This window comes from Platichthys flesus, chromosome 1 (genome assembly GCF_949316205.1).
Source record: "Platichthys flesus chromosome 1, fPlaFle2.1, whole genome shotgun sequence".
NCBI classification, from domain to species: domain Eukaryota; kingdom Metazoa; phylum Chordata; class Actinopteri; order Pleuronectiformes; family Pleuronectidae; genus Platichthys; species Platichthys flesus.
Window position 1 is genome coordinate 7,164,568 of NC_084945.1, and position 27,581 is coordinate 7,192,148.

Genomic DNA, 27,581 nt, shown 5'->3' on the forward strand with positions numbered 1-27,581 from the left:
TATGATAACGGCCTGTGTCTTTTTATGCATGTGTGTATATGTTATTGTATGTTTGGTTTTTTAACATGTGGCTCTGTGTTGGTACTGAAATAGGTTCTGAATAGGTAATAAAAAAGGACACACACACACAACCAGCCAACGCTGATACTAAATCTTAACAGGGTGAAAGCTGAAAAACATTCACTCCTACATACTGTGTGTGTGTGTGGAATCATATTCACTCTGCAGCCAAAGGGAAATGTATTGAAGTGCATATTTAATCTGTAAAGTTGTGTTGTGGTCGTCGTGATGACAAACTAATGTGTGATGTGAAGCGAAACGACTTCTCGGACGGAAGACGAGTCCAGGCAGTGAGCGCGCAGGCTGCACGTTAATCTCAGACATAGGGCAGAGGATTAACAGTGATGTGCCACATCATCCAAATCATATGTCCTCTCATCCAGACAGCCTGCTGGGAATAGATGCTCTATAGGAAAGTGACCAATGAGAAGTGATGAGCTACAGCCTTCACATCCTATTCAACATGTTTATCTTATAAGAACATTTATTTAAAGACCTTTAAGAAATTTAGTCAAATGAAGTATTCTCTTGCATCTCAAATGAAACAAGTGGACCCCCCCCCCCCCCCCCTTCCTTTACTAAGTTTATGGAAACTCTGGAGCCTATACTCCCCCATCTAGTTAACACAATGCACTGAGCTTGCATGTGAGCAACGTGGCCATAAAACATGGCCCCTAATTAATCTGCCCTTCTTCTGTTTGTGGGTCTAATTGTTTGCTGGTTCAATACCGGTTGCTGTTTGCTGGCCAGTGGAAGATCTACAGCCGTGACGCAGGTTGTGTGTGACGCACAGAATGGGCGGGGCGTCTACGCTGCAACGCTGCAAGAAATACGTCACTCAGCAGTTTTTCCCAATCTACATCTACAATCTTGAAATAGTAGATTGACATAATGAGTAAATTAGGAGTTTATGTGGTGGTTGAGGATGTTCACCTGGGACAACAGGAAACTGATAATGTGATATCTGTGTTTTCAAAGTTGGTCTTATCACGCCTGCAAAAATCTGAGATGTTCCATGTCACAAAAAGGACTTCATGAAAATATGATTAGGCAAAATTAACACTGGGAGAACTTTACATGAGATATGGGAACATTTATGTCTCTATGTCAAGCTGAGACCATATTAAATTAAATTTATATACGATAATTCTTGTCCTTACAACCTTAGCTCCACTTTAAGTTAATGGGGGACTATCCTTTACTGTGGAAATGATCTGTACTGTATCTGTTATATGCTGCACAAAAAGATACAAATGTGAATTATAAAAGAGAAAATCGTTTTATTTGACATTAGATAGAAGATAGAAATTAACTTTAATCATCCTAAAGGAAAGTTATTTTTGTTATTCTATAATTATTGTCACAATGTAAAAAATAAAAGATTTTTAAATTTATAAAAAAAAACTATGACATTCTGTGTGTTATCTTAGACGGACATTTCTTGCAGTGCCCTTCTCTTATCCTCTCCTCTCGTCTTTCTTCTCCTCCTCCTTTCTTCCTCCTATCTCCCTCCTCCTCTTCCTCCTCCTCCTCCCTCGGTAAAGAACCAGGGGGCGTGTCTTGCAGCTCGGGGCTCTATTACAGCCTGGGCAGGTGATGCTGAATCTCACACGGGGCTCCGACAGCCTCCCTGCTCCTCTGGTTGTAACCACACTGAGCTGACCCGGTTTCCACGGAGCACCAGCGGAGCTTCGAGCACCTCTCCTCCCCGCCCGGTGCACGTCACAGAGCGGCTGCAGCCCGGGATTCAGCACCAGGGGCCGGACGGAGCGGAGCTGTCCACACGTTCAGGAGCGAGCAGGGACCCGGAGACAAGCCTCCAGGATGGCGTCGAGATGCGTCGGCCTCCTCTTGCTTTTCCAGCTCCTCGCACTGAATGCAGTGAGCCACATTTCTGCCTTCCCCACTCCGACTGCTCCATCGGATGGTGAGTTCACCAGTAACGTGATTGTTACTGTAGCCCTGTGCATTTCCACTGTGGAGGATTTATGTGCAAGTCACGTTAGAGAGAATGCAATGTTAGAAAAGTGATTAAACAGGATATTTAACCAGCGTCACCAAGTGCAATGAGGTCAGTAGAACTCAGCACGTGCTCCCGTCAGAAACAGTCCCGCTACAAGGGTCCGATCACTGAATAACACGAGAATAACCTGCAAGCATTTTAACTCAATTTGACCATTCATCTTTTTCTGAGCGGTTAAATGCACATTATTGCTATTTCTTTCCCTCTATGCTCAGGTTAAATTTGTGTCCTCCTTACACAGTCCGAGTAGCTCCACTTTTTTAATGAAGTTATTGAACCTAGACTGACGGAATCAAACGGAGGAAACCAGCGGGTCCTGTGAAGGGTCTTTGAACGCAGCCCGGTCGCCTGTTAGGCCGCTCGAGGTCTATTTTCGCCGCAGTTTAATCTTTTGTTTGATAATCCGTTTAAGCTCTGCCTTTGCTGTGGTGAGGGAGGAGAGCAGGAGCGAGCACATGAGTCTGACAGCTGCAAGTGTGTGAAACGAGAATGAGATGGAAAAAAAAACTATAAAAGCAACCATTTTTCATATGTGCTCCCACAAAAACATATTATTAATATCACATATCTGCAATATTCTCATTGTTTTGTAGATAAAACTCTGTACAACAGGCAGCTGACAGAAGAAAAGCCACTACAGGAGCAGGTAAGCCCTCTGTCTCCGTGTCAACATAACTCACTCTCACTTCCAATATCCGGCCCAATGGGCTTTATGGCCACTTGTCAAACAACCTGGGTATTAGCCCAGCAAACGATATTAATCTGAGCCGATGTCCTGAGCGGAAATTCTTTGTTAAATGTTTGTCTTCTCCATCAGATGGTGGAGGCGGACAGCGTGAAGGCTGCAGTCCAGTCGGCTGGTAAGTGGAAACCTTTATTTCAGATCAATTAATGACTTTATTTCCGCCTGCTGAGTGGATTCATGTTGCCGCACTTCCAGTAAAACAAGCTTCGTCTGCACCGAGAAGTAACGATTGTGTCCGAGCCACATTCAGGAGCTGCTTGTGTGTATCTGAGGTTTCAACGTGTGGTTTCTGCTTTCAGAGAGCCGGCGTCCCACCGCAGCCAAGGACACAGAGTCTCAGCAGGATAGTGATGACTTGACCGTGCTCAAGTCCCTGGCCGACAGCCAGAAATCTCAGGACTCCGCCATGGCACCGGTCAAGAAGGACGATCAGTACATTCCCGATGAGTCAGATTCCACCAAGAGCCGGCGGCTGGCTGAGGACTACGACTCCACAAAGACCGGAATGGACGATGGCAAGTACCAGGGTACACACACCTGTCACATTGCACAGTCCACTTACTGGTTCAGTATAGGCTGCTAAACACTGGGCCTGAGTCCTGACCTTTGCCCCCATCGCCAAGAGCAGGCCGCTGGCTGCTTGCCGCATGCTTCTGTCTGTGGTTGGCAGGCCACCAGGCAGACATTTTAAGAAAGAGTAGGCGGTGGAAACATGTGCGTGTGATGGGGATAAGCAGAGGCAGATAGAAGGAGTCAAAGACAGGACACGTGCATGACGAGAAGAGAAAGATTAGCTTCTTCCTCTCACTGTGGTATTGACCATTACATGGTCACTGTGCTTGTTTACAAAATAGACAAACATCACTGTGTCCAAGTCATTTGGAGAAATGTGTGAAAATACAAGAGGCCGTCTGTTCTCGTCTCCAAATATCCAACATTTATAGCTAATCTTTTATCTTCAGATGCATTTCAACATTACAAGAAAACCAGCAAAGCCCTGCCGTCTTTTGACCTTTCAAATATTGGACTTTAAAGTTGACTTAAACCCACAAAAGATTTCATCAGCACCGATCATGCATGTAATCCGATCTCCACTCCGGCGATCAGCATAAAGCAGAGTCTCGGAGATGAGGTGACTCAGACACAAGACGCTGAGTGCTCTGCCTCATCGATTCGTGCGGTCAGTCCTGCAATGACAAGCAGCTTGTCAGGTTACACTACATCTACATTTGGCAAGAGCAGTGTGGATTTCATTTTTTATTTCCCCGAGCAAGATAGGAATAGGCCCAGTGTTTAAAGGTAAAGTACATAACTGATGATTCAGCCATTCTATCAAGGCAAAAGTATCCTGGCACTGTTTATCCTCATTGTGTGTGTGTGTGTGTGTGTGTGTGTGTGTGTGTGTGTGTGTGTGTGTGTATGTGTGTGTGTGTGCGTGTGCGTGTGTTTGTGTGGACCACAGCGGGGGCTGTTATGCAAGAGACAGGCTGCAAGGATCTTCATTTTTCCTTAGTAATGCAGATATAAATATGCTGAAGAGGAGATAATGATGATTAAAGATGTATGAGACAGAGAATTAGAAAAGACAGATAAAGTAAATTTCCCTATAAAGGGAAAATCATTAGAGATTATTGTAGCTATTGATTCAACTCAACTAGGTCAGAGACACATGCTCTGTACATCCACACTGCTAAAGAGCGCGTTTAAGGTTCAGACGATAATGTGCATGCTGTCTCCTCTCAGAAGACCCAGAGAGCTTCCGTCAGGTGGACGGCACCATGCTGACAGCTGAGGACATCGTCCAGAAGATCGCAAACAAGATCTACGAGGAGGACGACCGAGGGGTGTTCGACAGGATCGTCTCCAAACTCCTTAAACTGGGGCTGGTAGGTTCTGAGTTCTCTCTCTCCAGGCAGCTCGATCCACACAGCAGGGAGCATGACATTTTCTCAACATGAACACTCTCTCTCTGTCTCTCTCTGTCTCTCTGTCTCTCTCTCTCTCTCTCTCTCTCTCTCTCTCTCTCCTCCACAGAAGGAAAGGCACAGACGTGTGAATTATGTTTTGTTCCACGGTTTCGGTTGTGAATTGCTTTTGCGACAGCCAATGATTAGTTGGGCTGTGTTCAATTTGCACCCTGAGGGGATCTATAGATGATAGTGTTACATTGTGGTTTCCTGCCAGTGCGTGTTCTAACGCACAAGTGACTCTTTGTGTTTCTGCAGATCACAGACGGTCAGGCAGACACGCTGGAGTACCAGGTGGCCGAGGCGCTCCAGGACCTCATCACCAAAAACGCCAAGAAAAACGAGATTGATGATGTGGAGAGCAACGACCAGGAAATCAGGGGAGAGCAGGACGACCAGGGTTCAGACGTAAACCTGGTAAAGCTGAACGTATGATAGTGTGAACAATGGCAATCATGCATAAGGCCAAAAATAACAGAACAAATTCTTTCCAGGACACGTGGGAGCCACCCAGGCGCCGCTACAACGATGACGAGGAGGACGAGGCGGAGGATGAAGATGAGATTGAGGACGAGGTGGACAGAGACGTGGAGGAAGACGGAGCGGACGCAGCAGATGGCGCCCTGGACAAAGACGCTGCAGGAGGCAACGAGGTGAGCCCCGAGGACGGGCTCCAGGACCTGCAGTACTTCCCCAACTTCTACCGTCTGCTCAGGAGCCTCAACTCAGGTACACATCACACAACCACTCCCCGGGGACCATGTGCTGGTTTAAAACCAGTGATTCAGACAAATCCTCTGTCCGGAGATAGAAGTTCTTCAGATGCAGACCAGTGGACCAGATGACCGCCGTTGTCATGGCAATATTATTTTCAAGGATGAGTCACTGCTTGTTTAAGGCACCCCCCCCCCCCACAATACTAATTATTTATACTCCGGTTATGAACCCCACAGCCACACACTGTGGTGCAACATTAAAACCATGGTAACCAACATACCATCAATAAGCCTCACTGGGAGGGGGCTGGTTTCAAATGGTTCCTCTGGTTTGCTGTTTGCAGAGAAAGACAGTCAGGAGAGGGAGACACTGATCACCATCATGAAGACGCTGATCGACTTCGTGAAGATGATGGTGAAGTACGGCACCATCACGCCGGAGGAGGGCGTGTCCTATCTGGGTAAGACGCAACACCAGCACTTATTATTTGTTGTGGGGGGGGGGGGGGGATTTGTTTGTGGTTAATTAAGTAATGTGAAAAATGCTGATTATATTGCACATCTTTAAGTCAACACCTCATTCTTGTAGTTTTAACTAAAGCTCCGCCTTTTTCCAACCTTCCCATCACAACCTCGATGTAAATCTTGATTTAAGTTTTTTCTTAAATGGTCTTGTCCAAAGTAATGAGCTTTTTGAATTTGAACTAAATTAACTAAATGGTTATGAACTTATTCTTTTGCTAGTTTGATCCATTACAGTGGGAGAAACTTCAATTTTGAAGTTTATATCTTAATTTATGTGGTTTGCTTATATTTTCTTATGTAACATTATATGTCGACATAATATGAAGTTTCAGGGTTTTAAATTTAACTTTGCCTCTCCATTGCTTAAGTGCACATGCATTTCTCTCTATGTGCTTTTTCATTATATCCGTTCAGCCGAGCTAATGTTTCCTTCACTCAGTGCAGTGGAGTGTGAAGCCTGCACAGACAGATTAGTGTCAGGGGCACGCTGCAAAACCAGACTGTATTTTTTTTTATGGTCGTCCATGACAAATCAGTAACTGGTGGAAAGGTCAGGGACCTTTAAGCGACAGCTGTCATCACTAACATCTCTCTCTCTCTCTCTCTCTCTCTCTCTCTCTCTCTTTAGTCCTAGACAGAGCAAATATAAATTATACCCTCTTTCATAAATGGAAGGATTAAGTTGTTCTATTTATACCATTTAAGATCATTTATCAAATTTTTCCATCATGATCCATGAATTATTCTTTGAGGGTTAATAATAGGATATTAGACGTTTATAATAACAATTGATTAATGTGTTAAGAAATGTTTTCCATTGCTAAAGAGGATGCCTTCAAACTGCTCCTTTTTTAGCCCAAAATCCAAAATGGAATTGTTTCACTTTATGGGGAAATTAAACCGAGCAGGACGATGATCCTCACATTTGAGGAACTTAAAAGAAAATTGTTACAGATTGATTTCTATCCAATAACCAATTAATAGCTCTGTCAGAGCGAATATAAGATGTATTTTTAGACATGAGTGTAATGTATCAGCCCAGTATAAGAGAGAGGAATCAAACCCTGTAACTGAAGCGGACCTAAGAAGGCTGATAATTAAGATAATCCGCTCCTTCAGATGACCCCGAGCAGCAGCAGCAGAGTATTGTTCTTTCCATTACCGCCGAGCAAATGACCAGTGCTGACGTTGTACATCAGAACAAAAACAGGTGTATACCATTACAGAGGACGTGGGTCTCCTAGGCAACCCCTGCCCTTACGGTTGTATAGGTTGAGAGGAGAGATAATAGGACGGACAGAGCACCATTGCCTAGCAACATGTATAATGCCCACCTTCTTGCCTCTACCCCCGACTGGCTGTGATGCTCCAGTGAGTCATCCAGATACAAAGCTGAATACACACAACTGTCAATCACGGCTAATCTGCCCGAGGGTGATGACGGCCTCCAGATAGATTGATAGAGAGGAGGGGATGTGTGTGTCTGTGTGTGTCTGTGTGTAGAGGACCAGGATTGAAATAATGGGCTTTGTGCCACAGGTGGGAGGAGGCGGTTTGAGTCCTCAGAGAAAACACGAAGAAACTGAGACAGTTAGAGAAAAAGAAATAAAAGAATGCTGGAGCATATGAAGATGAGATAAACTGTGCTGCTCAGTTACAGTGCTGCATTCAGCCTCTGTGTATCTGTGATGTCTTTGGTATCCCTGTTTCCTAATATCCACATATTCAATACTGCTATTATTAGAATTAGAGACATTACAGCCTAATAAAGAAATATTGAAAACAAACAATCAATAATGCTTATTATAAAACTCATGTCATGGAAAAATCGATAACCAGCCGTCTCTACGTCATAGGCATGTTTTCTCTTCTTGACAGTTTAACTTGTTCCATGTTAAATGTGAAAGCATTATTTAATAAAATTTTGCACTTTATTTTATACTACATAACAAGCGGTAATTTATATCAAATAACACAAAACTAGAAATAAAATGTCATCAGTGAGACAGGAAACAAGTTCAGCTGTAGTATAATATTAGAAAAAACATAATAGCAAGATTAACACAAATTAATTTAAGTTAGTAATCACACACACAAACAAAGCTACAGCCTAAATTTCCTTATAGGTTTCTCTCACTGGGCAAAACACTCCAAATACAAATGTGGAGCAGCCATGTTAACCTCAGGTTGTTCTGCGTAAGATACTGATGGAGGAGTATAAGCTAGTTAACTCTTTGACTATTAACTAATTACAAACTACTGCTTTAAAACGATTCGTTAACAAAACATGAATAAAACATCTCAGCGAACATATTCAAACGTTCACCGATAATGAGGCATTGGTGTAGAGAGCTCCCCCTTAAGGTCTCTGCGGGCATAACTAATCAATCACGAGGCTGAGCAGGTAGATCACAGATTACAGCAGATTCTAGAGAACAGTTGTTGGAGTTTTTTAAGTTTTTTAATCATGTAAATCAGTTTCTAACATTTTAACCCCCTGACAGAAATGAGGTATCGTAACCTCTTTAATAAAACTTCATTAAGACATATTTTACTCCTACAATTACTTGAATTTATCACATGTTTACATTGAATTACATGTTTTCTCCCCAGTGATTGTTTTTCAAACCTTGTTTTACAGATCCTCAATAAAGTCAATCCGTCCAAATAGTGCCTCTAAATGCAAAATAAGGGAATTTACAGCAAAAGCTTTTCACTTGAACTAGAGGATGACATTTCAGCCAACCTCTGGTGTGTGTGTGATCTTCACAACATCTGCGTCAACTTGTTTACTTGACGCTAATCCTGAGAGATCCTGACCTTTAACTCCCTTTGAGCCACATGATCTGTTTTGGGGTCTTTATTATCCTTCATCCCTTGGAAAACGCTTAGACCCCTACAGGTGATATGTGGCAGCACACCCTGAGGCCTTCAAAAATGAATCTGGTTTATTTTTACTTTATATTTATTAATAATAAGTGCTACCATAAAACTTTAGACTTGAAACATTAGGATTACCGGAGCACAAATACAAGCTTGCTATTCTCATCATTAATTTAAAATGTTCAGTTGATAAAGCATTAATGAAATATCAAAATGTATTCTACGTCACACACCTGAAACCCTACCTATATTTAATAAGTGGAAACTCTTTTCTAATGATAATTGCCCTCGGACTCACACAGGAACAACATGGGGCTTTCAAACGCTAATGTGCTTTTCCTTCATCATCTGTAGAGGGAAATGACGCTGATTAAATGCTAAGTAAATATTTGTCCTGTTTTATCAACCTGCAGAGAACCTGGACGCCATGATCGCCATGCAGACCAAGAACAAGCTGGGAAAGTCCCTCCTGCCTGACTTCATCGGGCCCAACGGTAAACAGCCTGTACACACTATCGTTTGTTATTGATTTATTTTATTTAACGTGATCAGAGCGGATTACGTACATTTGCCAGTGGAGATGTACGTTTTTGGTTGAAGTTATTAAACTGAGCAAGAAAGATGGTAGTATTATAATTTGATATAATATATAGTTGGAAGTTTTGGGAAAATATTTTTCCTTGCTTGCTTTCCAGCAGAGTTGGATGAAAAGGGCCTTGTACCACTTTCAGATCTGTCCATTAAGGCGACAACTTAGCTTAGCATAATAACTGAAAACAGGGGAAACACCTAGCCTGTATAACAGAATCCATCCACTAGCACCTTTAAATTTCACGAAGAAACACAAGATCTCTCATTCAGTGATTAACGGGGATGTAACATTAAATTTATTCTTAAACAAACAGCCTGTTTTTAAAACTTCTGCGCCATTTATCTCCAACAATGCCAGAGCGACAGGTTTTTTATGTTTTAATGTTCGTGCCCTTTTTGTCTGTAGGTAAACTCTTGGATGAGGATGACAACACCAAGGCCGAGGCCGCCAAGATGCAGAAGGAATACGAGAACCTGAAAGACTCAACCAAGGAGGAGCAGCCATCATCTGAGACCAGTCAGTGAAGAATTGATCTATGAGTTTCCTTGTTATTTGCACCACTCAATTGTTGTTTGTGTTTTTGCTCCAAATAAATTCAGGGTTATCAAATGTAGCAAATTCCCACCACACCAGTTCAGTTAGAACATCTTCTTCTCTGCACCTCAGTGACTGGTCCCAGTTCAGACGTTTTGTTTTTCGCTCAGCAGGGCCGACAGGAAGTAAACAACACGGCGTAGCGCGAGTGAATCCTGGTTAAGTCCCTGAACTAGGCCTGCCCCAGTAACAGGAAAAAACTCATCACAGCGGCCATTATTCTCTGTCCCCATTCACTAAACTGTTCCCAATCATTACTTTAATCCACACATACACACACACACACACACACACACACGCATAAAAGGTAAAATCAAGCAGGATTAATTTGTTTCAGCAGGAAATGAAGTAAATCCTGAGTAGAATCTAAACAGTGTTTTTGGTGTTTGAACAGATTTCCTCCAGTTGCATAACATATTATTTATAGAAAAATGGAGCATGTGTTATGATCCAAATGGAATCTGTGGTCTCATCTCGATAGATGGTTAATGTCAATTCAACCCACCTCTGGCCATGAATATACATCCAGCGTTCACCCACGTTGTGTCTTTTTGTGGTGCTGGATTAAAATGGAAACACATATCTGGCTGCCAACATTTTCCCATTGCAACTGAAATGTAAAACAATAAGTTCCTGCTGTAGGAAAATCCTTTCTTTTAAATAATTGATAAGTCTCAGAAACCACTGCCTTACTGTAAAGTAGAAACTGAGCTCATCAGGGAGTTAACACAAAACAGAAGAAGTGAAAGGAAATTCATTGCTTTTTCTTTTCTCGAATACTTTTAAAAAGAATATGATTCTGTGTGACTCATTTTCTTTATTGCTTCCTTCTCTTCTCCTCAGATACACCCGGCAAGTCGGAGGCTTATCTGGAGGCCATCAGGAAGAACATCGAGTGGCTGAAGAAGCACAACAAAGAGGAAGGCAAAGATGGTGAGACGGGTTCTCTTTACTTCACAGAATAGATGAGAAGAGACCAAACGCAGACGTGACTCAGCTCGACAGTCGTTGTTTTCAAATGAGCAGTGAGGTTCTGGATGAGAGAGCGACAATATCTAAACTGCTTTACCCCTCCATTAATCCCTGAGCCTCGAGAGCCTGAACAAGGAAACGTCCTCATCTGCAAACCCTCAAGTCCTCAGTGAACAGTGGGGGGTCACAGACAGGTCTGAGGCGATGCACTGAAGAACAGAAGATTTGAAGCCTCTTTTGTGCCCCCCCCTCCTCCATTTGCAATTGAAATGAGCGTGGGGCACCACACGGAGAGCCACTTCGCCCCACGGCTCATGAATATGCAGCGTTCTTGATGAGTCTGTCCCAATTACTTGAGATATGAGGAATAATGCTCCGTTGGTTTATTCCCTCCTACCTGTTCCTCTACATGTACACGTTCATGAGCACTTGTGAGCGTGACAGGGACGTGGAATCACACCTTGTCCCGACTCAGCCACAGTAAGACCACTACGTCTTTATGGTGGTTTTATAGTATTTGTGTCTTTATTCATATTAACTCACATTCATACTGTAAATATCAGCACATGACCCATGAGCTATGATCTGTGGTGGTCTGACGTCAAACTGGAGAAGCCCCCTGTCGGCCTCTCCCCAGTAAGAAAATCAATGCCCAGTGGTGCGTAATTAAGCAGAGGAAAATGAAATGTTAATGAATCCTCACTATTCAGGCCAATCCGTCCACTGGCAGGCAACACAGTGGGACATCCGGGACAAATAAATAACAAAGTTCCAGCTCAGTGAGATTTATATTCAGGGCTGCTGTCCACTGGTCCGATGGAATCTGAGTCGATCAATTGGTGAATCGGCCTCAAGTGAGTCGAAAAAAAATGATTCAACGGCCGAAGAACTAAAGATGAAAAACAAGGTTTGACCCAGATTCATGGGATCGAAAGAAAGAGAGACCCGAAAAAGAAAGAAAGCGCTCAGGCCGAGTTCATAGCACGGCAGGACGGGGGGGGGGGGGGGCGGAACAGCAGGGAAGTTTTTGTCTGGTGCTCATCTCCAACAAGGCGTTATTATGGGACGTCTCATTAGCATTCCACTGTGCTGAGGGGTTGTCTGGGACAACATGGTGCCTCCCTGCCCGCCTGCCTGTCAGGGACCTGGGCAGGGGAGACGGACAGATAATGGTGTCAGAACAAGAGGAACAGGGGACACACACACTCACACACACACACACATAGGCGCAAAATCTGATCCCAAAATTGCCCAGTTTCCCCAGTGCAGGACTCGAAGTAACTATAATGATTCACCACCAGGACTCATTCAGTAACTCACAGAGGACCCTATTAAAACTGCTCTCCTCCTTCTCTCTTTACACAGAATCACCTCTCAAATTTTTTAACAAAAGACTTTTATTAATTTGTATCTGTGTCTTATTTGTATTTTTAGTCAATTGTCTGTATTTTATTGAGTCCCTTTGTTTTTTTATCCTTTTACAAACTAGTTTTTTCGATGCGTATACAACCACTTGCATTTCAAGTTATTGAAAGGAATTAATTGTGTATTCAAAGATTTATTTGTTTGAGTTTTTTTTTTCAGTTATGACTTTCAAACTAGATACAAAATAAGTTCTATTCATTCTCTCTCTTTGTTATACAAAGGGTTTAACCTGAGCCGGGCCTGGTATCGGACAATATGCAAAGTCCAGCCGTCAGAATCGGTATCGGGAAGTGACAAATAGTTTCAGAACAATTACAGTTCATGGTAATAACTAATAGCAATAATTTCATTGAAATCACGTTTCTGTTCTGATAAAGTACAGCTGGAGGAAAACAAAAGCCTTTTCTATCAAAACAGAACAGTGTCATAGTAACAGAGTAGGCGACGGGCCATTTGTTGTGTTTACTCGAGCAGAAGCCGCCATTAGGACAGTGCGAGGGGACTCGGTGTGTTTGTGTACGCCTACACACCAAACAGATTAGCCAGAGGACCAGATGGACGGGGAGGCCACATCCTGTTTTTGGCTCTCAGCCTCCTCACAGACAAGATGGAGAGGAGCGGTGCGGCCTCTAATCACATCACGCTAATCCCCCCCCACACACACACACACACACACACACACACACCCACGTCATGTTAGTCATAGGGCAAAGGCAAATCTTGAACCATTGCAATAAATCTGCAGTGGCTGTAAAATGCGATGGTAGGACGGTGCAGAGGTTGTTAAGAGACGTCTCAGTCGTCCTCCATCCGTCTGTTCCTCGTCAGTTGCTGCAGGGAGTCGTGCAGCGGCTGTTTGGCTGCGTCCTGAGACTCGTCTGTTACCTTGATGGATTGAACAGAGTCAGGTTGGGTTCATCTCTAAATTTAGCCACATCCTCCTTTAGCCTGTTGACAGGGACTGGTCTGGAGCAAGGTGAAAACGTACTGGGGCTTAATTAAAAGATTCATATTCTTTGAAAAGGGGATTCAAGCTCCTTTAATATTCATGACATAATAATAATAAAAATGTTTTTGGAAATGACTTCCTGAAAAGAATTACTAAATAATTAGTTTGGCTTTTATGCAGTGATTTATTATTTTAGTTTTATCATTTTATTCATCATTTTAATTCTGTTTTTCTAACATGTTATTGATTATGTATATTATTTGATATAAACTTCTGTTATTGTTGTTTTTTTGTAATTATTGATTGTTTTGATCACTATTCTATCTCTGTGCTTTTAATTCCTTATGAATTCATTTTTAACGTCCAGCTTTTTGTTTGAAATTTGCGTTATAAATACAGTTTGATCAATTGATTGATTTTAAGACAGGATTAGATAAAACTTTATCGATCCACACAACGAGGAACTTCAGTAGCCGGAGCTGCTGTAACTAGCTGCCACCCGTACGGTGCCATCTTGGAAAAATATCAAATATATTATTAGATGTAACTCAACATTTGTCTGTGATACTCTGTGATGTTTTGATGTTTTGGTGTTTGGTCTCATTTGATCCTTAACTCTCTGTAACCCGAGACAAACATGCTTAGTCTGACCTTAATCCTGTGATAAAGAATGGCTGTAGCAGATTAGAGCTTGTTTGGGTGTGCTGTCTTAAGAAGACGCTGCCGTTCTGAAGTCTGATCGATCCTGCAAATCGCCTCAAGATGCTGCCATGGGAGCCTTTTTGATTAAAAACTGTTCCTTGTGTCTGTTTTTTCCAGATTACGATCTGTCCAAGCTGAAGGACTTCATGGACCAGCAGGTCGACTCCTACATCGACAAGGGCATCATCGCCAGGGACGAGGGAGACACGATCAAGAGGATCTATGGCAGCTTGTAAACACCATCCTCCATCCTCCAGCCCTCCTCTGCCCTAAAACACAGAATCTGACACCGAGATCTACGACAGAACCCTGAGGACTCAAAACCACCTGCTGAGTTGTTTCCCCTCTCAGACGTTCCCGATATGTATGAAGGGATTTAACGTTCCTATGAAAGAAAAACAGATAATTCCCCTCAGCTCCCACAGCTGATCATATTTGCACGCTGAGGTCAGAGTAATAATCTGTAGAATAGACGATTACTGAGACAAATCCAAATATTTTACATAAATAAACTCACACGTCCGACTAAAGGAAAGCATTTACTCTAAACCTAATTCCTGTGAGAAATGAATGTTGTGAGAGAATCATGCAGTAGATTTCACATTAATCCATTTCCAAAACCTTTTGCTTTTGCAACAACACACATATATCAAATTGTGCTCATTATGTGTAACCTGTCTTAGCCTATTACCTTTATTATTTCCAGCGTAAATGTAAGATCTTAATGTGTTCTGGCTTTTTATTTGACCAAAAATATATTTGTTGTGTCTCATGCCAGTGCCCTGCGTGTACTCCTTCTGTTCTGTTCTGCTGTACCCCCACTAGGGGGCGATGTCTGTACCATCTGCTCTCTGCATGTCTCTGTGAGTTCAACATTTAAACATCTCTTTAGAGACACAAGATGAAGTATTTTTAAATGTAAATATTTGTGATTTTTTCCTAAAAATGTAAAAGCAATTAAAACATTGCCTTTTCTCTACCCGTGTGCTCCATGATGTGATACTGAGCTGAAACACGAGTGAATGTCATGCACCTGTGCTGCCATGGAAACACCCGAGAGCCTCACGTCTGGTTTAAATACATGTTTAATCTCTCCAAACAAAACAAAACAGAATTTAAAAGCACAATTAAACAGCTGTTACACACATAAATAATACATTCACACTTCAAAAAAAAAAAGAAAGAAAAAGAGCAGTCCCTTCTGTTCCTAAAGCAAAAAAACAAAAAGCTTTCGATGGAGGCAGATGGAACAAAGGCCGGAGTCCGTCCACCGTCCCAGAGAGCGGTGCGCTCACTCTGGGTAAACACTGAAGCTGAAGGCCTGAAGATGCTTCTCAATGTCACTATGATAAGAGGAGGATTGAGAACAGCGGTAGCAGTTAGCAAGTCTAACAAGCTAATCCGTCTGGAGTTGCTTAGCATTCAGAGTGTGCGTGCGTTTGTGTGTTTGTGTGTGTATGTGTGCAGCAGGTGCGTTCTGTACAGCAGCTTCAGAAGCATAAGATGAGTGGAAGGGAACATGTGCTCTGATTCCCTCTCCCTGTAAGACTGTACACAAAACAAAACAATCATGTACATCATAATAACTGCAAAACAATAAATAAAAAGGCAAACATGACACTTTTGTTCAACGTGGTTCGGCAAAAGAAAACACGTAAAGAAAGAAAAGTAAGGAGATTGAGATTGTGGTTGTGTGTGTTTGTTTGTGTATGTCTGTGCTTCCGGAACGGGGCCCCGCAGGTAAACAGACTAGTCTCTCATATCTCCTGGTACGACGTCGTTGGGGCCAAGTAGTCGTCTTCGTTGCTCCTGCAAATGAGAAAAAGATTTACAACCATTTATTTTCATTTCCAGTGGGAACACACGTTTTAATATAGCTGCCCACACAGACGTGCTCCCCCCTTCCTGTCCTCGTCACCACCGTCTCTAAGGTGAGCGTGTGAATAATGGATGAGTCTGATCGAACGGCCACGTGGAGTCTGACGGCTCATCTGGACAGAGCAGAGCCTTTTGGTGCAAAGCAAACAAATCTCTTGGACTAACATCATTAATTTAAATGATTTTTGCAAAACTAGTTTCACAAATAAAAGCTGTCAAAGGGGCTGCTACACTCAAAACCGACAGAGGAGCGTGGCTGCAGAGAAATATTACTAATTAGGGGAAGAATTGGGGAAATCAATTTAGGACGGACTAGAAAGGCTTTACACCGTAGCTTTGAAGAGAGGACAGAGAACAGTAAAAGTAGGATGCTCAAAGAAAGTTTCTACAGAGCGGGGGATTTTCTCAGACTGGAAAACATCCCGAAGGAGCAACGTGATCAATCCTCGAAACTTTCCAAGAAACTCAGAAAGGCTAATTGGCCAAATTCAGTCCAGAGTTATTGATTTCCTCCGGTGATGCAGTGGAAGGCAGAAGTGAGATCTGTCCAACTCTGTGATAGTCAGCTGTTTAAAAATCACCTTTAAGCAAATTCTACGTTAGTCTCTCTGTCAGCAACAAGACTGTTAATGTTCTTTAGACTTTCAATACTAAACAAGATCCGATTAATGACGTTTCTTTGAAACAAATTATTCCACTTCCTGGGCCTTTGTTTACAGCATTAATATATTTATGCTTAGCAACAGTTATTTGTTTGACATCTGTGTTTCTCTAATCATCCGTTTATCCTCTTAATCTTCTCTTTTAAATATCCTACATCTTATATTCGTACCATAAATAATGTTTCAAATGATTATTATAAATGTGAAGTTATAGGACAGATATGTTTGGACCTAACAGCAAATTGCAGGATTGCAGAACGTTCATCGAGTTTGTGGAATTTAAAAAAGTTTCTTAATGTCAAACCATAGTTATTGATCAAATGTAAAAGGTAATGTGTCAACCAGATGGTTCCACATTACATTCCTGTCGGTGACTCATGTGGTTCGTCTCCTCCTCAGGAGAAAGCCAGGCGGGCATGCGGCTCTGTGTTTGCTCTGGGACTGATACAACAAAGTGGTCCTCTGTTTGTCTAAAGGCCGACCTGACATGTGGCCGGAGTCAGACACTAAGCTGATCCTGAAGCTGGGCTCGCTCCTCGTGCTCGCAGGTAAACAAAACCTGCTTCTCCATGTTTGCTCGAGGCTCGTGGCTTCGTCAAACACGACACTGGTTTACAGTTACTGGCACGTCCTGGCTAAACTGAAGGAAATATGATTCCAGTCAGTGGCTCTGGAATAATGAAATACTTTGCTTACATATGGTATCACGTGGACCAATGACGTGGATCACATGTTGCTAATTATGATAGTCCTTTAAATGAGTTTCAATTGAATTAGTGATATAATGCAGTCATGGGATGTTTTACTATATATTCATTGAGGGATTTCTCGCTCTTAGGCTGAAAAAAAAGAAAAGAATTCCAATATATCATATTAACCTATTTAGAAAAACTAAATTATATGAAGCCTACATTTTATTATTCAGTAATTTAAAGGGATATGATGAGGAATAAGCTGATCAGACGATTTAATCCAGAAATAAAGTCCCTCCCTTATGTTCTTTACAAAGAATTGTAGTGTGATTTATAGTTTCAACCACCAGATAATAGGAACTATGTATAATGGACAGTTGATACTGGTGCAGTGACCAGAAGGGTCAGTTAATGTCACTCTGAGGTGAACAGGATGAGCTGCGACAGGAATTCATACTGAAAACACTCCAGAATGAGAGAAATATGTTAAAACTGTGAAGTGGAAAATCTGTGTGCGTGTGTGTGTGTTTGTGTGTCAGCAGAGGGGTGTGACTCAGTCCTGACTAAACTGATAAGAGCAAACAAGACTGTGTCTCTATGAATGGGTATCTGCCAAGCATCCATTACTACCTCGCGACCAGGCAGATGTGAAACGGTCCCTGTCTCAACACGCCGTGTCAGGAGGACGAAGATGGACCTGATTGGACATCTGCTGCTTGCATAAAGGGCCATCTGACTAGTACATCAGATCTGGAGAGCCCAGATTGCGATCTTGGATCTGCAAATACATTTTGCCTGCTTTGTCTGCATTTCCTGTTGACCGGGACCTCTGAGTCTGGGCCTCATTTCCTACAAGGATCTGAAGCCTGAAGCTGTGTTTCAAGGAGCCTTTGCAGGAACTCTGAGCTTTTCCACCGCAAGGCCAGGTGTCTAAATCATAGTTCGGGGAAATCCTTTGACCCCCAAAAAAGACCCTGCTCCAGGGGGAGTACAGGAAGCTTTGGGTTGGGGCTTTTATCGCTGGTTGGTTGAGTACTCCACCGTTTGATTTCAGGTGTTCAACCTTCGTAATACATTATACAAACGTGTCTTAAAGCTTTTTCTGGTGATTTGATCTGTTCTTCTCTTTTCTGATCAACATCTGAGGATTGTGGTTCCATGGTGAATGGCAATTGCTTTTGGGGAAAGGGCTGTGACCAACACCTTCCTACAGAGGCTGAAATACATCATACTAATGTTGTTACTAAACCCTGTAAACACTCACAGTTTGGAAGGGTGAAAATGAATCTGTGTTCATGATCATTCAGCTGATAAGCATCAAACCAGGAAAGAGCTGCAAACAGGTTAACGTATTGATACGAGGCTAAAGTCAACCATCACACCAGTTTACCCATACTTTAAAAACTTAACTTTTGCTCACATCCACACACAGACCAGATGGAGCAGATAGTAGCAGGAGTCTGGGGTTTTTCATGGCCTCACCTTACTTCCTCTTCTTTCAGCCTGCGCGCCGCCTGCTTTGACTGTTTTATTTGCAAGTCCAGTCTGTGTAAGAAGTCTTTGGCTGACAGCTCCTCTGGCTGGGTGGGTTTGGAAACCTCTAATGGCGGGGACTGAGGCGGCGAGGGTCCCTCAATATCCGGCGTGATGCAGGGCGAGTCCGCCTCCTGGCACGCCGTCTCACCGTCCCCGTCGGGCGACTCTAGAGAGAGTCCATTAAACGTGTAGCGCTTCTCGGACGCCACGGGGATGTTGAGGCTGTTCCTCAAGAAGATGCAGTCATTGCTGAACAGCTTGTTGGATCTCTTGACCTGCTCCATCTGGCGTATGGGGGTGACATTGAAAAAGATTGTGTTAACGATGGCTTCTGTGGCTCCAACACCACGATCAGTATCGTTTCCTGTTTTTGTCCTGTGCCTCATCAAGTGAAAACATTAATATGAAACCACTCTCACCGGCTTTATACACACAGCTTATGCTGCTAATAGTGTCAGTCAGTTGTTGACCCATTTAGAACTGACGTGTGTGTGCGGTTTATGTGATGCATCGGTTCAAAGACATCTTTTAAATAAATGGTGACTCACTGAGACACATGCAGAGAAGACAGGGAAGATGAAATGCATTACTAGAACTGTTGTTTGTTTTTAAAGGAGCATCTTCAGTGCCTGTAAAGCCCTTTGTTTTGAAAGCTGTGATACAAAATCAATGGAAAAATTCCTCCGATACTGGTTTATTCCGGGTTGGTCAATAGCGAACATGCAAATCTATCTTCCAATCAGATACCAGGTCTTCACAGTGTATTAAGTGTTTCACCCAGATAAAATGCCATTTACTTTTCCCATAATGCGCTTTCTACTTCACTGCTACAAAACAGCAGTTGGACTGTGCTGCCCCTAGGTACTGATTTGAGAGCATAACAACAACATGAGGCCATGCATCATTGACATCATCACTTCCATACAGGGTTGGTATTCAAAAAGAGGGGTCAATGTTTTATAAGTTGTTTTCTTAAATGCACTGGTATCAGCTTGGTTCAATCCAGACATGGGAATGGATCTGGGACAAATGGAATTGGAACATCTCTGGTTAGAATGCATTCAGTTGACATATGACTGAGTGAACCAATGAATCTGGGGCTACTGGACCAACTGGAGGTTTGACGAAGTTGCAGTTTCTTTAGAAATGAAAGTAAAACCAAGAAGTAGAAACTGAGCACCTGCTTTCACACCAGAGGAAGTGGATTCTCGAAACACCGGAATAACCCTGAGGCCTAAGAGGGTTAAACCACGTACTTGTGGCCTCTGGTTCACTTTGGGACACTGTCTGAGTATGAGGAAGGGAATCAAACCCACTGATGTGATGGTACACCACTGTACACAGAGCTACCTAGTACTTGTACATCTCTTTTATTGAGTCTCTTGTATATAGGCTGTTCTATTGTATTAAGTGCTTTACTGTGCACTGTAGTACTTTCGTGTGGGTCATTTACTTGGAGTATGTATAGTTTTCTACCCATCTATCTATCGACAGTATCTGTCCCACAATAATAAAGTGATCTCAGTGAATACAGTATCTTGTCCAGGTGAGGTTTCCTATCGTCGCAGTACCTTTGTGCAGTACCTGTGTGTAGTACTCTTACCGTGACACCGTACTTCAGCGCGATGCCCTGCAAAGTATCGCTGTCTGAAACCCGATGCTCGATGTATTTCTCCCCCAGAGAGGACGTGACGCTCGCGGTGCTGCCGTAGGAGCGGATCTTGGTCCGGGCCAGGCTCTGGGACAGCTCGCTCTCCGACTCGGAGCCGGACCTGGAGCGAGGGAAGATGGGCTGACCGAACCGTCCTCCTCCTCCATCCCGCATCGGCAGGACGGGCGAGAACTCCGCCATCTTCTCTTGAGTCAATGATGCGGCCCCCGTCGCCTCCGGCTGGTTTCGAGGCTCCGGTCGCGTCGCTGCAGGGACGTGGGTCTCCGGGTTATGCGGCAGGGAGGCTCCAGGGCCCGGTCACGTTCCCCGTGTCGGCCCCGGGGAGCAGAGGCATGTTTCAGGGTAGAATCTCCTCACGAGCCGCTGTGGTCACAGATCCCTTGTGTTGACGTAATTACGTACGTAACGTCAGGAAGAGCAGGGATACAGCTTCCGGTTGCACTTTCAAAATAATTCCACAAAACCATACATCTTCATAACTTTAATAAGATCTATTTATCTATAATATATGCAGTGTTGTGCAAGTTCACACCTTTCAAAGTTCAGTTCCTACAAGTAAACATGAATAGTTCATGTTCATAGTTCACCATTTAAATTCTGAACTAGTTCATAGTTCAGTTCTTTTCATAGTTTTAAGGTGGAAACTGAGAATGAAAGACTTGTTAAAGAAAACCTTATCCATCACTACCCCTTGCCTTTACTGTCGGAATGTTTTTCAGACAGTGTGTAAAAACCCACGTCTCTTGCCCTCTGTGTATGAGACCGAGCTGTTGTGTTGCAGGTATGGCCTGCCCCTTTAAGGAAAGTTTGTAGTGTGTGACGTAGTGCACAAGGGTTTTGTGGGAAAATACACTAAAAGTGTGTTAGAAGTGAGGGACCACCTAGAGGGGATGCGAGTGTTGCTCCTGCTGTATATCCGAGAAATGAAGTGGCCGCATTCCAAGTAAACAAACATCTCCTCCTCCTTATTCACGGAGCGGTCCGGACGGCTGGTTACCGGCCAGACAGCGAGCCAAGATAACCAGTGACTGGTGACCGGCTCCTGGTGTAGGCGACAGAGGAGACTGATCTCTCATGACGTGACACATGCAATGAAAAACAATACATTAACGTCACACCATCATCCTCTAACCCCGGGGACGCACCGGAGGAAGAAGCGCTGTTAAATACTTGGGCTGTTCGCACCGGCAGCGTAGTGCCGGGAAGAACCAGGAAGCGCCGCGGGCACACACACAGGCACATTATCTCCTGTGTGGGGGTGGCGGCTACAGGCTTGTGTAGGTCAGTCACCTGTGAAGACCAGCATCATTTACCGCTGAACCAGCGCGGAGAAATAATGATGATGAAATGTAATATAACAATTTAAATAAAAAATTAAATATAAAAAATGTAATTAAATGAAATATATATATTTTAAATTAAATGAATTGGGGAAAAAAAAAAAAACTGCGCGCGCACATTCTGCGCAGAAGCCCATTGCGCACATTCTGCGCAGAAGCCTACTGCGCACATTCTGCGCAGAAGCCCATTGCGCACATTCTGCGCAGAAGCCTACTGCGCACATTCTGCGCAGAAGCCCATTGCGCACATTCTGCGCAGAAGCCCATTGCGCACATTCTGCGCAGAAGCCTACTGCGCACATTCTGCGCAGAAGCCCATTGCGCACATCCTGCGCAGAAGCCTACTGCGCAAATTCTGCGCAGAAGGTCACTGCGCATATTCTGCGCAGAAGCCCATTGCGCAGATCCTGCGCAGAAGCCTACTGCGCACTTTCTGCGCAGAAGCCCATTGCGCACGTTCTGCGCAGAAGCCCATTGCGCAGATCCTGCGCAGAAGCCCATTGCGCAGATCCTGCGCAGAAGCCTACTGCGCCCATTGCGCAGGAATTGCGCGCGCAGTTTTTTTTTTTTTTTTTTTTTTTTTTTAATTAAAATATTTCCCTGTTTTTATAATTAATTAATTTATATTAACTTAGTTTAAGATATTTTGCAATTAATAGAAGTCCTGCCAATTTTAAGAGAATAACATATTGCCAGGTTGAAAATGGGAAGGTCTGGGATTCGAACCAGGGTCTCTCAGTGGAGAGACGAACGCTTTACCAACTAGGCCATTTCAGCTGATGGTTTTCTTGCAGAACTAAGCGTCAAAACACTATGGACAAATTATCGTGTGTATGTGTGTTTGTTTTTTTTATCTGCTGCTTTTGAGAAACACTTCAGAGAAAATATTTTCTACTTTACTACATGTATTTGACAGCCTTACTTAAAAGTTACTTTTATATTTTTGGCTTTTAGATACTGGATGATTTAGACAGCGTCTCTCCTGAGGAGAAAGTGTTGAAATGTCCCGAGGGTCAGTGAACAGGTAGGGGTGGGGCACGTGACAGTTCTAGGCCAATGGCTGTAGGGTTTTGTGGGATGCCAGGCTCTCATTGGCTGATGAGTTGGCGTATCAAGGGTTAATGAGGAAGGGGAGTGAAGAATACAGTAGTGAATGATAGGAGTGACGGAGTTACGAACAAGAAGTGTGTCGTGTTCGCTGGACTTTAATAAAGTTACACAACAAGAGAGAAGTTCCCTGTCTTCTATACGTGAGGACGCTACAATATGAACGTGTTCACCGTTCAAATTCATTATTTGTCATTGAGTTGCGTTCAGTTCATCGTTCTCATAAAGGCCGACGCGTCCAATGAGCGCGTTCTTTTGCGTTCGTTCATGCACAACACTGAATATATGTTATTAATAATTATATAATAATATATAATTTACTAGCAGGTCCTTGGAGTAGGCCTCTATGATGATAATCACCGGTAAACACATTTTCCTTAAAGTAATTTTTGGATTAACTAATAGAAAATAATATATGTGTATGTATTAATAGTAATTGTTATTAATAGTAATTGTTATTATTATTAGTAGTAGGAAAAGTATAAATAATAATGCCAAAATTAGTTTGAGGTAAATGTATTCAGAATAAAGTGGAATAACTAAAACTTGCTTCAACCAAACTTCTCAAACAGGAAGTAGCCAACATATTTGCGTGATGAAAAAGGCCTTTATACAACAAAATGTGTAATTCTAGCAGGAAATAAGAAATCTATCTTGAAGAAGAGCTTTAAGTTACAGCCTCCCAGATAGACACATTGGTTTGGCCCAACAATGGCCCTTAAGCAGCTGACCAAAAAAAATAACTCAGCCCATTTTAACCCAATTTAAATGTCACCCCACAACCGTAATTAGGATTTATAGATTTAATAAAGGGTATTTTACTAAATGAATTGATATGATGATTGACTCAAATGTGAGGTTTTTAGACCAAAGATTGAGTTGTTATCAACTCACTTTTTTGTGTTACAGTTAATGAAGTGAGGCGTTTCACATCATGTGGAAACATTCAGCAGGTCCCTGTGACCACTGAGTGCTGCATGTGACATCTGGAGCCGATGCTGTTGGAAGCAGGAGGAACCTGCTCAACAGACCCATGACCGACCAGGCAGGAAAACAACACGCTTTGGAAAGCAATGAAAACAGACAGATTATTCCCAAGCTGGAATATCAGTGTCATAAAGTCTGGCAAACAATGAAGTGACTGGTTATTCCCTGGATAGAATTTTCCACATTCCTTAAAATGATCTTGACAATAGTGTTAATCACCTTTTAAGAACAGGAATAATCAAACAGAGGTGATGATGGTGTTTATATTCCTCACTTCAAAATGATCCTTTAGCCCACATGATAGGACCAAACACTGTTAAATACACTTAGTTGCTGCATGGTTTTGTTTGACTGTACCAATTGAATTTGAACTTTTCAATATATTCATAGTTTCAGTGTATAGTGTGACAGCCTAAGCGATGGCCCTGATGATATCAAACATATATAACTAGCTCTAATTCACGTGTATACAAAGTCTCCAGTATCTCCTGTTCCCTCTGCTGTGATGAAAACCTGTGTCTCTTCAGTCCTTATCAGATCTGGACATGGACATGGAGTCCAGTAAACTGAGGAGCCACAGGTCAGTTAATCATCAACAGACGGATAAATGAAAGACCGTTAATGAAAACCAAGATAACTCCCAGTTAAATAACCAAGCGACAGCGATGCGTGAACTCGCTGTGAGGGATCATGAATTCATTACTGGATGGTGGTCAGTGGAAATCTGTAATGCCTCCTGTCTCTGTCATCTGCGCTCTTGGTATCACTCATGATTATTGTGATTATTCAGAACCCAGAGTGGCGCTGAATTCACCAAAGTTTTATACATGAACTCTAATTTAATAGCATTGCTGGTGAAAAGCATTGACTAACTAATAGGAAGACAAAAGCTGCAGGTGCGAGTCGAGGACGCCCGGGTCCTACCTCCATGAAATCTAATATGCTGAGGGACAAACACTGGGGGAGCGACGAATGGATTCAGGATCTGTGAATGATTCATTTATTCAATTAGTCCCTGTTGGTTAGAGATGATGCTGCGGTAATCTCAGTGCCGGACATTTTGAGATGGAAATCCAGTCATTAAACGTATGAATCAGAACAAAGACCAGGAGGACAGAGCCGCTGCATTCATTATAAATGAGGTTCTCAATGTGAGATGACACCTTTTTTAGATTGAACTGCAAATCAGCTCGATGCTCGTGTTGCACCAGATCCTCGTCTTTGGGCAGGTCGGCTACAGTCAGGACAGGGAGGAGGGTCAAATCCCTTTCATGTTTAAAATTATGCAATTTTCCTCCATTGTTTCAAAATTCATATCAACAGTGGCGGACAGAACACAGTGGAAATCAGATTACTTCACTGACAACACCCCTATCTCCTCTTCTGCTGTAGGAAAAACACACAAAGGAAATCATGGCTATAGATGAAGAGAGGGAGGAGAAGCAACAACACCATGAGTCATGTGTCACAACATCCCCATGACAACACGCTGTGGAGCCGCCTCCTGATCTGAGGTTGAGCCTGAGAAGACTTCAGGTTCTTTAATATCGAGAAACTGATATTTATTAATCGTAAAGGGAAATAAATAACATCTAATCACTTAAAGTTGAGGTTTAAGGTTAAACCCTATGAGTCTGTGATTTGTGAATATGGGCTATACAAACACAATTTGATTGATTGATTGAGGTACTTTCAAAGTTTTACACTGCTGTTTATCGACCACAACTTTAGGGTCAGGAGGACGAGCGGGTCGCCCACTAACCGGAAGGTTGACAGTTTGATCCCAGTGCCGAAGTGTCCTGGGGCCAAATACTGAACACCAGATTGCCCCTGATGTGTGTGTGTCAGCAGTGTGTGAGTGATGAGTGATGAAGAGAGTGCACACAGATGCACTGTATGAATGTGTGTGTGAGTGGGATGTACAGTAAAGAGCTACAAGTTGTCATCACGACTAGAAATAAATACAGTACTAACACTACAGACGGTTTTACCTTTTATAATCAATGGGATTTATGCAGCTACATGTAGTTAATGGTTTGAGATGATGGGGACATCTACAGGATCATTTTGACTATTACCACCATAATATATCAGTGAGTTATGTCTGACCCCTGTTGGACATTTTAAATATTGCACATGTGCCATGGTATTGTGTTTAACCACCAGATGGCGCCAGTTGATAAACACAAACATTTAAAAGTCAAACGATATTGTTTTCATTAATTTAAGAAATGTTGAACATGTGTTCAGTGTTAATCCACAATGTTATTCACCTGTAAGTGTCAACATGACAAACTTTAGAAGAACAGGAGCTTCTTTGTTTCATTTGGTTTCATTTCGTTTGACAAAGACTTTATTCAGGAGGGCTGTTCATACACAAATATTTAACCACCACAGCCATTATGGAATTTATTAACAACTACTGTCCAAAGAACAACAGCAACAGAATCCTGAATCTTGATTTGTATAAAATATTTTGTTGAAGGGAACCATTTCTTTATGTCACGGAAAGTCACAGTAAAGATTCTCTCAAGTTAAACTTTTTATTAGAATCCAGAGCCAGGCACCACTTTACAGCGCTGCTCATAATCCTTTTTCCACTCGGACTGGGACGTTCCCTTGGCTCAATGTGTTTGACGTTATGAAGCCGAGGCAACTTGCTATTTTTAACCAAAATTGAGGGAAATTAATAAAACAGTGTCACTTTAGCTGCCTGGTAATGGAGATGGATGTCGTTCCTGTAAGAGCTGACATTTAGAACAAAATGTCCACAGCTTCTTAGTATATCATACAATTACTCATTTCTTAAAATTCACCCTCAACTCCTTTTTAACTTTAACATTCTTTTTGAAGGCTTCTCTTTTGAAATGTATTTTATGTAGCTTGTACAATTCATCAAGATGCCTTTCATGTGAAGCACTTTGAAATGTGTTATACCAATAAACGTGCCTTGCCTCCCTAATAATCACACACTTATTAAACAAACAGTTGCAGGGGTTCAGGGTTGCAGGGATCAGACGCTCCCCAAACAGATGTTGCACATGTCCTCTCAGGGTCCAGAGCTTGAAGTCAGGACACTTACATAACCCAGTCAGGTGTGAGTTAGTGTTTGAAGGACACATCACTGGTCCTGCCAACACGACAGCTCTCACCTTGAGGCCTTTCAGCAATGGGACGAACAAAAAAATCAATAAACATGTTTTAAAATCTGGTTTTATTTGTATCCTGCTGCTTGAATCATGAGTCCTGGTTCAGTTTGTGACCTACTACCCTCTCAAATACACACGGTGTGTAGTTCTTTGTTTTCTCTAGTGATTGACTCACACCCTTGGCTGCTTGTGAATAAAGAACAGAACTAGTGTCCTTCCTCCGTCTCTCCTCCACCTTATCTACACGCCTTTGTTTACCACATGCATGAGGTCATGACAGAGGCAGACTGCAGAGAGCTGTGTTCAGGGCTGAGTCACCGATCACCTGCAGGGCCGTGCAGAACAAAGCTTGTGTGTGTGGAAGGTGCCAGAAGTCAGAAGATGAGAATCAAGGGAGGGGCAGAA

General features: G+C 42.7%; 2 protein-coding genes across 4 annotated transcripts; one reads left to right on the forward strand and one right to left on the reverse strand.

Annotated features, from left to right (window-relative positions):
• Positions 1-1,658: 1,658 nt before the first annotated feature.
• Positions 1,659-15,132, forward strand: scg3 (secretogranin III). Of its 3 annotated transcripts, none has more exons than XM_062409170.1 (12): positions 1,659-1,987; positions 2,677-2,729; positions 2,901-2,943; positions 3,128-3,355; positions 4,572-4,714; positions 5,054-5,212; positions 5,290-5,524; positions 5,856-5,972; positions 9,333-9,413; positions 9,917-10,027; positions 10,949-11,038; positions 14,271-15,132. In XM_062409170.1, the coding sequence occupies exons 1-12, from the start codon at positions 1,885-1,887 to the stop codon at positions 14,387-14,389; spliced, it is 1,482 nt and encodes a 493-aa protein (XP_062265154.1). In that variant the 5' UTR covers positions 1,659-1,884; the 3' UTR covers positions 14,390-15,132. The 3 variants fall into 3 exon arrangements, with proteins under 3 accessions (XP_062265154.1, XP_062265315.1, XP_062265232.1); XM_062409331.1 differs by having other exon boundaries at positions 3,128-3,343; positions 4,575-4,714; XM_062409248.1 differs by having other exon boundaries at positions 1,660-1,987; positions 3,128-3,343.
• Positions 15,133-15,220: 88 nt separating this feature from the next.
• lysmd2 (LysM, putative peptidoglycan-binding, domain containing 2) lies at positions 15,221-21,009 on the reverse strand. The gene is made up of 3 exons (XM_062409457.1): positions 20,525-21,009; positions 18,868-19,205; positions 15,221-15,962 (listed from the first exon to the last, which is right to left on the reverse strand). Exons 1-3 carry the CDS (start codon positions 20,771-20,773, stop codon positions 15,911-15,913), a joined length of 639 nt encoding a protein of 212 aa, XP_062265441.1. The 5' UTR covers positions 20,774-21,009; the 3' UTR covers positions 15,221-15,910.
• Between the last annotated feature and the right edge of the window lie 6,572 nt (positions 21,010-27,581).

What these genes read in the sequence shown, in the direction of transcription:
- lysmd2 (XM_062409457.1), bottom strand. Translation starts at nt 20,773, where the DNA reads ATGGCGGAGTTCTCGCCCGTCCTGCCGATGCGGGATGGAGGAGGAGGA. An exon ending in CGCTGAAGTACGGTGTCACG is followed by an intron (nt 19,206 to 20,524) that starts GTAAGAGTACTA and finishes CCCATACGCCAG; the next exon opens with ATGGAGCAGGTCAAGAGATC. An exon ending in CTGAAAGAAGAGGAAGTAAG is followed by an intron (nt 15,963 to 18,867) that starts GTGAGGCCATGA and finishes TCTCATTTGCAG; the next exon opens with GAGCAACGAAGACGACTACT.
- scg3 (XM_062409170.1), top strand. Translation starts at nt 1,885, where the DNA reads ATGGCGTCGAGATGCGTCGGCCTCCTCTTGCTTTTCCAGCTCCTCGCA. An exon ending in GGCTGCAGTCCAGTCGGCTG is followed by an intron (nt 2,944 to 3,127) that starts GTAAGTGGAAAC and finishes TTCTGCTTTCAG; the next exon opens with AGAGCCGGCGTCCCACCGCA. An exon ending in AGGGTTCAGACGTAAACCTG is followed by an intron (nt 5,213 to 5,289) that starts GTAAAGCTGAAC and finishes AATTCTTTCCAG; the next exon opens with GACACGTGGGAGCCACCCAG.